Source organism: Patagioenas fasciata, chromosome 12 (genome assembly GCF_037038585.1).
Source record: "Patagioenas fasciata isolate bPatFas1 chromosome 12, bPatFas1.hap1, whole genome shotgun sequence".
Lineage (NCBI taxonomy): Eukaryota > Metazoa > Chordata > Aves > Columbiformes > Columbidae > Patagioenas > Patagioenas fasciata.
Genome location: NC_092531.1, coordinates 6,927,454 through 6,939,512, shown reverse-complemented (window position 1 = coordinate 6,939,512; position 12,059 = coordinate 6,927,454). Strand labels below are relative to the sequence as shown.

General features: G+C 53.8%; 1 protein-coding gene across 1 annotated transcript in view; it reads right to left on the bottom strand.

The window, feature by feature from the left end:
- Positions 1-12,059, bottom strand: part of CCDC33 (coiled-coil domain containing 33) — a 34,072-nt gene that overhangs the window by 1,665 nt on the left and 20,348 nt on the right. The window contains exons 12-17 of the mRNA XM_065847419.1: positions 11,882-11,953; positions 7,938-8,060; positions 1,595-1,701; positions 1,240-1,360; positions 211-406; positions 37-125 (exon numbers count right to left, since the gene is read on the bottom strand). Of these exons, the coding sequence (XP_065703491.1) occupies positions 37-125; positions 211-406; positions 1,240-1,360; positions 1,595-1,701; positions 7,938-8,060; positions 11,882-11,953 (708 nt within the window). The remainder of the gene's footprint in view (positions 1-36; positions 126-210; positions 407-1,239; positions 1,361-1,594; positions 1,702-7,937; positions 8,061-11,881; positions 11,954-12,059) is intronic.

Below are 12,059 nucleotides of genomic sequence, written 5' to 3'. Positions count from 1 at the left end.
CCCTGTCCCCCAGGTGTCCCTTGCCTGCATCCCTACCTGAATCAGCTCATTCTGCAGCTGCTGGACACGGTCCTTCAGCCTCCTCATCTCTGCTGTGCTGGCCACCAGCTCACGCTTGAGGGTGGCTGCAAGACCCCACGCCACGTCCTTGTCACCCGGTCAGGGACAAGGGGACCTCTAATTCCTACTCACCCTGTCCCCATCACTTACCAAGCCTGTTCAGCAGCTCCTCCCGGGTCATGACGTCCAGGTCCACGTCGCTGAGTAGAGCCTGGCCCAGCTCCTCCTGCCAGGCCAGGCTGTGCCGCAGCTGCCCGTTCTCCACCTCCAGGCTGGTGACGTGTTGGCGCAGGGACAGGAGGTCCCCTGCCATCCGCCTCAGTGCCAGCTGGTACCTGCCCACCCCCTGACAGCCCAGAGCAGAGACACTGCATCCCACTGTCAGCCTGGGGCTTGCCCATCCTTCTTCACCCATCCATCCATCCATCCATCCATCCATCCATCCATCCATCCCTCCTTCCTTCTCCATCCATCCATCCATCCATCTGTCCATTCATCCACCCTTATCCATCCATCCACCCTTCTCTCCTCCAACCATCCCTCCTTCTCTCCTGTCCATCCAAACCTTCTTCTCCCCACTTGCCCAGCCCTTCCTCCACCCTACAGACCTTCTCCCCCTCCCCATTCCCCCATCTCTTCCTTTGGTGGAAAAGTGACTCTCCCAAGGACATGCAGTGCAGCAGTGTCAGAGATGAGGGGTCAGTCTCAAGCTCCAAGCCTTGCAGGTCTTTAGAAGAAGGGAACTGGTGCAGAGTAACAAAGGGATGAATGTTTTACACAGATGAGCCTGCTGGGGGGGTCTTAACACCCATGTGGCTGTGGAACAACTTCCCAGATGATGCTGGGGGATGGGAAACAATTCCCTGAGGGTTTGCACCTTCCCAGTCTGACCCTCCCGTGTCCCTCCTGCCATGCTGAAGGGCTCCTGGCAGCGGGACCTTGGCCAGGGGGAGCCGTGTGCCTCCAACCCCCCCGGGCTCCCGCTCCAGCCTTGGCGATGGCCTTGCTGGGGGCCGGGGCACGGGGAGGGGGGGCAGCAGCATCGTGCAGCCTTGGGAAGGGGGGAAGGGGGGGGCAGGTGCAGGCAGAGGCTCAGCTTCTTCCCCCCATCTAATCAAGAGCTATTTCATGCCCAAGATAAAGCCAAACTCAAGGGCTGACCCCAAAACCTTCACTCACTGGCAGCGTAGAGTTGATTTCAGCCTGGCTTTGGTCCCCCTCACTGTTCCTAACATCCCGCTCTCCTCCAGCATCGCCAGCGCTCACCGTCTCCTGCTTGTCCCCGGTGACCTCCTGGGACCTGCAGATCAGAGACAGGGTGACACCCTTGACTGGCTGTTCCCAATGGGTGAAACACCAGCAAAACCTTGGCTGGGGAGCCCTCCTGCGGAGACAGGAACCTCTTTGCGGTGCTGGGGCAAAGCTGGTGGGGATGGGGGTGCAGAGGGGTGGGAGACTGGAGAAGGTGAGGATGGAGATGGGGAGGAGGAGAAGGACCCAAGAGGGGGCTGCAAAACCAATGTGACCTCTGTACCTCAGCTTCTCTGGTGACATTCCCGTCCCACGCGGGAATGGTTGTTTTCCAGGCAAGATGCTGGCCACGGCATCAGCCGCTGGGAGGGACACGGCGTCTTGGTGGAGCTGGCAGGGGACACCAGAGCAGAAGGTGAGGATGAGGAGAAAGCCGTCCAAGAGGGGGATTCTTCCAGTGAGCTCCTTCAGCCCCCTCCCCACAGCCAGGAGAAGCTCCCCTGGCTTTCCACTGGGGCAAAACCCCTTTGCCATCGCTGCCTTGGGATCAGGATCCAGCCCTGCCCCAAACAACACTGCTTGTGACGTTTACAGCATCCCCCTTGGATGCAACACTGTGTGGCCAGCAGGCTGGGAAGCCTTGTCCTGAGAATGGGGACACTCTAAAATGCCTGGCTTTGAGCATCATCATGTGGCTGCACCATTAAATCATGCAAATTTGGCTCCAAGCAAAAGCGACTCTGTGACAGGGTGATGTCCCCATCCCCGGTACTCACCGTGGAGGAGAAGGGTCTGTAGAACAGCATTATCCTGGGGTGCCCTGTTTTCCCCAACCCCGCGCTCCTGGCCCTGCCGGCCAGCACGTTGTCAGGCTCTGCCTGTCCCAAACACACCCCCACCGCCTGGGCCACCCCCTGTCCCCACACCACCACCCGAGCCACTGGCCAGGGGGACTTACAGCCATGCAGGGGGGTTGTAGCACGAGGAAAAGCTGTTTGTCCTGGACTATTTCTGCTCAAAAAGGGATTTAGGCTGTGTGGGAGCTGCTGGTTGCTACAACACAACCTTTCTCTTAGCAACTCCACCCTGCAGCAGCTCAGTGCCCAAAAATGCCTGCCTGTACCCTGATGGGCGCATTCCTGGTGCAGGCAGGTGCAGGCAGCTGCCTCTGCTGCTCCTTGACCCGGGGAACCCTCCTTTAGCATCCCCTGGAGTATTGCACATCTCGTTGACGTTTTTAAAGCCATGGGGAACAGCAGGCAGCTCCTGTCCCTTGGGCACAGCAGCCCCTCGCTGTCCCCAGCCCTCAGCATGGGTCCCCAGCCCTCTCTTCTTGTCCCCAGATCCCCTCCTTGTTCCCAGCCTGGCTTTGGCCACTGTTGCCTTATCTCCTGCTCCCAGCACCCAGGGAGGTGACAACCAGGGTCCCAGCAGGGCCGGGTGGCTCTGAGGGTGACAGCAGCTGATTTCCATGCCTTGGATGTACAATGGAAATGCTTTCCTCTCCCAACATGCTCCTCTGATGTTTAAAATACTCAATTAACTTCTGACGAGCCACTTCTTGGAGACACTGGGTGGCATCGTGCTGCAGCTCTGCCTTGGGATTTGACCTGATCCTGACCGGAGAATAATTCCTTGCTCAAACCCCACTTCTATAGTATCTTGAGTTTGAATTTACAGAGGTTTAAGGCAAAGGATGCTCTGCTCCAACTGCTCCCCAGCCATGTCCACCCTTTCGGGTACCACAGTGGCTCTTGTGCCCCCCCGCTGCGGCATCCCGCATCCACCTCTCCTTCGGTGTTTGTTCAGAAACAAAAGAGGCCGGTGTCCGTCAAGGGAGCCCCTCGATTCCTCGCCCCGTGCCATCAATTTTTCATCAAAGAGTTGGTGGGAAGTGCGCAATTATCCGCCCCATCAATAATGCATGAGGCCACGCTCGGCTCGCCAGGGCTGGGCAGCTGCTGGAAGGTGCTGGGATCAACCACGGCTTTTCTAGGCTCAGACTACACCTGCAGAGGCTGGAAAACCAGCCCTTAGTCCCAGTCCAATGCTGCTCAGACACTCCCCCATCCAATATTCCGGCTGCCGCTGGGGACAGGGTTAAGGATATTTGGGGACATTTTGCCCTGTTCCTCCTATCTCCAGTCCACCCAGAGATAACTCATCTCTCCTTCCCGCAGGGGTTTGGGATGAAAGGCTGGGAATCCACATCTGAAATGATGGAAGCTTTGAAACTCCTGGCCCTTGCTATTTTTTTAAAGGTTTTTTTTTTCCTCCTTCATTTCCAAGCCTCTGAAGCTTCCCCTGCATTTAGAGCCTTTCATCTGCCCCCCTCCTTCCTATATTTGCTTAGGCCAAGTTTGCTTTTTTTAATATATTTTTTTTATTTGCTTAACAAATTCTGCGAGACACTTTGATGTATCCGGTTAGTTCAAATCGATTCGTCTCCAGATGGGTAGAGGAGCAAAAGCAAGAAGCAGGAGCCGGCAATAAACCTCCACGGGATGCAGTAGGGTCCAAAAGTGGCCAAAAATAGGGTGTACCAAAGGATGCTGCGTCCACATGGCACAGCCCGAGCCTGTCCCTGGCCAGGGAGGGGACAGCAAAGCACCCGCAGAAGGGCTGAGGAGGGGAAAACTCATTTCACTTGTCAGCATCTGAGAGCCTGGCAGCGCCCTGGTCTGTTCTGCACCACAATCTCCCTCCAGCCCAACCAATAACACGTCCCCGGATGAGTGTTAAGCCCGATTCCTTAATTGTTATGAAGATGGGATAAGCTCGCATTTACATATCTAAGAAAAAAAACATTACTGCAGCAGCTTAGGAAGATCAGAGGGGGGAAAAAATCCCATTTTTGCCTCTTTTCTGTAACAAAAGCTCACAAAACCATCCAGAGATAATGATGCCTTGATTTCCTTTGCCTGTCAACCTTCCCCGTCCCTTTGGGACATGGGATGGGACTGGCAGGGATGTCGTGTCCCCAGCCCATCCCCAGGGATGCTCTGGTGCCCAAACCCATCCTCAGGTCAACATCTGGGCAGATGCTGATGAAAGGCAGCAAATAAGCGGGGTTTTATCTGATTAAACCGAGGCTGAACTCCCTTCCCATGCATCGGGGCGAGGAGGGGAGGCCATTCTGGTTGGGGGGGTATATTAACCAAAGCATTACAATTCAATTTAAGAGTTAATTGGATTGCATTGAAAAGCGTTTAATCTGCGCCCCGTCCGATTTAATAGAGACACCACGTTCTTCTGCTTCCCTTCCCAACAAGAAGGATGATTTTCGGGCAGGCGATTACCATCGCTATCCGGCTCCGGGCCCAGCTGCCGGCTGCTGATATCGTGTTGAACAAGGAAATAAAAGCCGCTGGATTACACCGGGTAACTGGGAGAAGAAAGATGCTCCGTGTAGGGACGACTGCTCCTCAGGCTCCCACCCCCCTGCCTGCTTCTTCAAGATAAGGCGGAAAAAAGCAGCCGTGCCACCAGCAGGGACTGCCGGTCCTCTGCGGGTCGCTGCTGGTTTGTTTTACTCAAAGAAAATGGAAAAAAATAGCTAAAAAAAAGGCAAATCGGTGGCTAGGAGGAGGTGGGACGACTTTTGAGAGCAAACTCTGGCTGAGTCAGCTCCTGAAAAACAATTTATTTCTCCCCTCCCGCAGCACGGGGCAGCTTTGGGGAGGGATGGGGACAGTGGTGTCCCCAAGTGCTGGTGACCAGGGGGAACTGGAAGGGCAGCAGAGCCCCCCGGTTTGGGTCAGAGCATCCCCCAGTGCTCACCCATGACCACCAACTGGGGCCAAACCTAAAAAAGCCCCTTCCTGAAATAAAATTTTAAAAAATACAGAAACAGGTTACAACTGTTACCCTGCTGTTCCTGTTGGTCCTTTGCAGGGTTTGTTTTGTTTGTTTGTTTGTTTCCTCTTAGGAAAATATCCTCGTCTCTTAAGATAAACACATATCCAGCATTTTCAACCCCGAGCTTTAAAACATAAGCGACTGCAGAGGGATAAACCCCAAGTGTCCCCATCACCCCCAGTGACAGGACATGTCCTTGGCCTGGCAGATGGTTTATTGCCAGTGTGGCCATCAGTTTTCCCGTTTGCTTATGTATCGACTCAATTTGCTGATAAAACGCCCCCCGCATTGCGGCAGTGAGCGTAAATCCATCAGCACCACTGCTCTGCACCCCCAAACACACAAAAAATGGCATTTTGGAGCCAGTTTTCTCTTTTTCCCCATGCCCTGGGGTCATGCAGCGGGGACATTAAGGGATCCACCCTCAGCGCATGGCAAAAAGATCATTAAATAAAAGAGGGAAGCGAATTGCTGAATCCTTAATCTTATTGAGAAGGAAGACGGGCGTAAATATAATCTGGGATCACATTAACTGATTTATAGGCTTTTTATTAACTGGCTTAATCCTGAGTAACAAGTGTGCTGGGGTAACGCACCCAGGCCCTGCCTGGTGCCTCTGGGTGCTCGGGCACCCACGGGTGCCCATTTCCCTTCAAACCCAACCGGGACCAGTGCAGAGCATCCTCATCCCAACCTCACAACTGCCTGCACCCCAGCCTCACCAAGCCCTGTCTGGGGAGCCTGGGCTTAAAGCTTAGGCTGGGTTTGGTTAGGCTGACACTAGATGGGGCTGCAGCCTGGGGGAGCAGCTTTCTGTTTGCAGCACCCTTTCCCTTTGCAGCCCCCTCTCCTCTTGCAGCATCGTTTTCCCTTGAAGGGAAAAAATTTAAAATAAAATAAAATAAAATAAATAAAATAAAATAAAATAAAATAAAATAAAATAAAATAAAATAAAATAAAATAAAATAAAAATAAAAATGACATTTGCTTCTCCCAGCCCACCTAGAGGCCCTTTGGTTTGTACAACTGCCCGGCGTTGACAGGTCAGGAGAACAGGGATGATAGGAGCGGGGAAAGAAAGGCTTGAAGAAGAAGCCAATGTTTGAAGAGGTTGGAAAAAACGCCTCCCTAATCGTTAAGTGCTGCTCGTAAATTATTCATCGACTAGTAAGAGAGGCGCAAATCTATGCGGCGAGAGGGCAGAAGGGTAGGAAAACATGGTTAGGCGGAGCCCAGCATAAACCTCAGCCTAAGTCAACAGAAATCAGCCCCAAATCTTGATAAGCGCAAGGCAGGGGGGGTTGATGTCCCAGCACAAACCTACACAAAGGTTTTTCTGCCTCCATGGAACCAGGGTTGCCCCATCTCTGGTAATATCATATTGCTCATCGCTTTGCTTTCCTCGCTCCCCCTTACACTTTTTAACGAAGGCATTAACGAGCAGATCGGGAGCGGGACCTCGGAAGCCGCAGGGCAGGGATGCGGGATGCGGGTTTGATCAGGCAGAGCGGAGCGGGAAGAAGTGACAGGGCTGTGATCAGGAGAGTGTCCCCCCCGGACCCCCCAGACCCGCTGCCGGGGGGGCTGTCGTGCCCCTGCATCATTAGTGGGGTGTCAGCCCTGATTCCCGGGGCTGTCACGAGATGGGTTTTCCAAGCAAATCGCCTGCCTTGCGATGCAAGTGGAGTGAAAATAATTTGCGCCTTAGGGGGAAGAAAAAAAAGGGGGGAAAAAAAAGCTGTTCAAGGTTGGGTGGAAAAAAATAATCCTAGCAGCAATGTTTTCTAGTATTTTTGGCAGGGGGTGTCCAGGGCTTGTGTAAAGTCTTTCTGTCCTCCCCAGCATGGGTTGTACCGCTGGAAGCATCCTTGGAACAGCTTGTGGCTTTACGGATGCTGGGATGCTCTTGCGAGGATACAGCGAGCAGGACTTGAGGCTGCTCGGGGCATCGGTGCCAGCAAAAGGCAAAGCTGGGGCTGAAAACACCCAGTGATGCCAGGGCTGGACCCCGTGCAGAGCTGAAGGGCGTTGGGGCTTCTCCGGAGCCCCGGGGCAATTTGCTCCATCAATGTTGGACCTCGCATCCTCATCGCATTTAAGCTGTACCCGCCTCCACACACCCCATTACAGGTTGCTATTAGGCCAAGCATAAAGCAGCCACTGCAGCCGGGGAATAGGAAGCAATAAAGCTCAGTGGATTGGAGGAATTAAAACAGCTGGAGGAAAAAAAAATAGCTTCTCTGTATTTTTATGGTTGTTATTTTTATTGCTAATTTTCTTCCTGAATAGCAGGGAGAGGGATTGGGTTGAAGGTGTAGTTTGAGCAACACAGGATCCCTCCACCTCTTCCCTCCCAGCTATTTAATAAGCAGAATTGAGGTTTAACGACCTGTTATTTTTAAAACCAGATGGCTTAAAGTACAGGAAGATATTAGGACCATGAGGGCTAGGTTTGAATTCATCCAAGGACTCCATTTATCAATACAAAGGGCTGGAGGAGGAGAGCAGCTGCCTATTTTATGTTTTTTTTTCTGGAGCTGAAAGGTATGAGCTGGAGGTGCCTGGGATCCCTGATATAATGCGGCGGTAATAGGAGAGAATTTGCTAAATGGATTTGGGATTGAGCACTCAAATGGAAGCTGCTGCATCCAGGCCACCCCCAGCAAGGTGACAGGGTGTTGTCCCCAACTCCAGTCCCTGTGCGACCCAAAACCAGTCGAGGACAGAGATGTGGGCACCCATGGAAAAGTCTCCTCCAGGCTACCTACCTGGTGATAAAATGGGCACATGGGGGCTGCCCGTGGCTCTTCATCCCTTTCGAGTGTGACAGTGGCGGGGTCCAATTTGGGGAGAGCATCGCTGTCCGATGGGGTCAGGAACATCCCTGGTCTCTGGGGAGGAAGAGGACATGGTCTGATGGGGCATGTTCCTTGTCCCCGCTTCCACATCCTGATGTGCCACCAGGGCCAACGTGATGGGAAAGAGCCAGAGCCCCTACCAGATGCTGCCGACAGCTGTAATGTGATTTTCCTGCCCCTCATTTCCCGTCTGTGCGCGCCCCGCTCTTCTCCCGCCAGCCTGGCTTTGATAGACTCTGCTCTAATCTGGTTAGTGGGGGAAGTTTGGTCTAATGGAATAAACGATGGAGTCCATGCGCTCCTCCCTGCTGCCAAGGTCATGCACGGGGACTCATCCTGGCCACCACAGCTCCCAGTATCAGGGCAGGTTTGGGTGCTGGGGACCTATTTGGCTGCTGGGATCCTCGCAGCGAGGTTTGGCACCCCAGCACGCACTGATTTCTCTGCCCTGGAGCCGGAATTAGGTTTGGTGCCCTCTCCAAACCGACCACAGCCAAGTGGCCCTCGCTGGGGCTGACTCCGTGCCTGTGCCTGGCCTGGCCTCATTAGTGTGGCTAACGAGGGCAGTGAGCACCCTCCCTCCCCGCAAAGCCCCGTGCCCTTCCCCATCGCTGCCTCATTAACACCATCAGCATCATCATCATCCCCCCACGCTGCCGCGGTTCATTCTGCCGCCGGCCCCCACCTCACCCCAGCTCCTCCAGCATCAAATCTGGGGTGAACACCGCCCCGTCCCGCTGCTTTCCCCCTCCCTGGAGATTGGCATCATGCAAAATGCAACAGTTGAGGCTCAGGCTGCAATTAGGGCGGCCGGCACACAGCTGCTGCCCGCCGTGCTGAGCGATGGCCAGCTCGGCCCCGCCACCGTCACCGCCACTCGCACCGGCTCTTAATTCAATTAGCGCTGCCCTGAACGCTCCCCCGGGACCTGCGAGCAGCAACGCAACTAATTCTCCTTAACAAAGACATTCCTTGCTTGCTTTTTTTTTGGTTCCTGGCTGGTTTGGCTCTTCCCGGTCGGCAGTGATGCTGTAAAGCCCCTTGTAATCCGCTGTGTGATAAGGGGATGATGTGTTTGATGGGCAGGTGTCCATCAAGAGCAGTTCAGCTGTACCAATAACCCTCAGCCAGCCCACCGAGAGAAGATGCTCACCAGGGTAGGGCAATGCTCCTCCAAAACAAGCCTTTTACCAGCTTCTGCACCCCATGCAATGTGGTTTGGGCATAAAACCCCCATTTTGGTGCTTGCGGAAGACAAACCTGGTCAGACAGGCTGAAATAATGGGAAACCTGGCAATTCTCCCCTTCCCAACCGATTGTAAACCCATTTTTTGCCAGCTCAAAAGGGGTCTGATCACTGGGCTGGCATGGTGACAACTTACACCCCGGCACTGTAACAATTTACACCAGGCGTCGATCTGCTTCTGGTTCTAAATGGCAGCAATTACATAAATTAAGGCTGTTTAAGCAATGATATAGCCAGCCTGTTGATTTGCTTTCTTTTTTTCCTTGCCTGGAAAAAAACAGCTCTATCTTTTCCCTTTTTTCTTCAGAGGTTGTCACTATGTGGTGGCACATCCCCAGGCCCCATCCCCGGTGACATGACCAAGGGCACTCAGCAAAGCGGGTGGCAGAGGCGGGGGGTGACCCCGAAGGTCCCAATGTGCTGAGGGAGGCAGGGTTGCACCAAAATGAGGCATAAAACAGGGCTGGTTGATAAATAGGAATAAAGATGCACCCAGTGGGTATTTTCCAGCCCTCGAATGGGTCTCAGCATTCCCCAGCACCTTGGGGACTGCATCCTGCTCACCCTGCATATGGATTTGCCACTGGCTACTGCATGGTCACACTCATCTTTCTTGGGCGAAACACCAAATTTGGGGTGGAAAAAGAAGAATGAAGGGAAAACGGGAGCGCTGCCTTGAGCCGCAAGCCAGGGCAGAGGCAGATGATCGCGGCTGCAGGTTTTCCCGCTGCAACAGATTTTCTGCGACAGGCGTTAATCTGCTAAAACGCCGACGTTTTGCTGAAGTCTTTGATTTCTTTGTCTCCCTGAGATGATCAAAGTCTTTTGTTCTCATTTGGGCTCCGAAGAGAGAGCAAAGCGGGATGAAGACAGGGTTGGATAGGGGCAAACCTGGGGGTCTTGTGCCTTTATTGGGGGGGGACACATCCCAGCACTACCCTTCCGGACCTTCCCCTGGGATAATACGGCTTTTTGCTCATCCCTGGTGTCAGGTCTTTTGGCTTTTAATAAACAAGCTGCTCCAAACCCTTTTCCCTGTGGCTATTGCAAAAGTAGCAGAGTTTTGAGACCCTGCAGAAACACCAGGGGATTAATTCTACTTACAGGGAGCCCCTTAAAACCCTGGTACTGAGGATGTTTTACCGGCACAGAGGGTCGGTGTGAACATCCAAAATCAAGCTCAGGAGCACCCAGACCCCTGGTAGGAGCCGGTGAAATCCCTGCCGAGGCCGTGGCGCAGCCGGAATTTACACCCAGCGTTGGGGAGTACAGATGGCCCAGGGTTTATTTAGCTGTTGGTTGTTATAAAAAGCCCAGCAGATCTAGGTTATGCATTTTCAGCTCTCTACATTAAAATAAAAAAAGAAAATACAAAAAAAAAGAAGAAGAAAAACAAGACGAACTCGCTGAGTCTGTTCTCCTTCACCATCTGGTAGGGCGGTTGCCCCCATGCCTTGTTGGGTCAATATGAGTCCTGTATTGACTGCCTTGGCTTCTTGGCCACTTCTTGCTGTCCCAAAGCCCAGCTCAGGACTAATCCATGAGCTGAGGACTTGGAAATCCAGCCTTTGAGCGTCCCTGGGAGCCTGGAGCTGCCCAAAGAGGGAGAGGAGCGGCTCTGCCCTGCGCCCCAACAGCGGCCGCATCTCCCCCACCTGTGGTTTCAGAGTGCCGGGGGTCACAACCAGCCAGATTGAGCATCTTCCTTGGAAAATCCTGACCTCCAGGCAAGAAGCAAGGGCCTGGGCAAAGGAGCCAAACCTGCTCTCACGCTGCTGGGTTCTCATCGATTTGCATCGCTCCAGGTCTGTCTGCCCAGGCTGCCGCCGGGTGAGTGAACCAGACGCAGAGCCCAAGGCCAGCTCTGCCTCTCCTGGCTTTTTTGTTCCCACTCCCAGCTCTGACATATATTAAGGAAGGCAGGGCTGGAGGGGGGAAAGGGAGAGGTTGGGGAAGAGGAGAAAAAAAAAACCTTACAGCTCCCAGATCAAAACAATAATCAGCTAAATGAATTCCGCAGCATTTTCCCGCATGACTGCGAGTGATAATTTAGTGCAGCAGCCAGCTGGAAGCAAAAGGATTAATTCTGCACTTAGTGACACCCATGTGAATAATTCATCACACGCAGACCCCTTTTCGCTGACCCCCCTGGGCAATCACTCCAAAGACCCCCACCAGCCGGCCCTGGCCCCCCCCGGGGATGGGGGGCACGCAGCCTTCACAGCATCCAGACCTCTCCCAAATTCACTCGATGGGTAGGATTTTGGTTTGCAGATGGGAGCAGAGGCTGGCGGCTGCAGTAATTAGATTGATCAGGCTCAGGGCCGCATCCTAACCTGCCCAAGTGTTGGTCCTGCAGCCAAGGCCAAGCAACCAAATTCCCTCCCTGCTGTGACATCCCTGAGGACCACAAATGCTGAAGGATGGAACCAGTTGGCCATTTGTCACTGTACTTAACCAACCTGGCCCTTCTCCGCATGGATATGGTGAACAGCCTCTCCCCGATACCCTGTCTGCACCCTGAAGAGGGTGACAGCCCCATACCACTGCCTCCTGCCCCATCCCTGTCCCTCCTCACCTCAGCTTTCACCAACCCCAGCGTTCTCACCTCTGAGCGAAGGAGCCGCAGGCAGAGCCTCACGGTTGGGATGGACCCACTCGTGGTTTTGAGGTCCGTGCCCTGGGGAGGCAGAGGGTGGGTGACAGCTGTTGGTGGCTTTGGTGTTTGCCCAGAGGTTCAGGGCTTGTGAGCACACACCTTGGCTTCCCATGGGATGCTTGGGAGC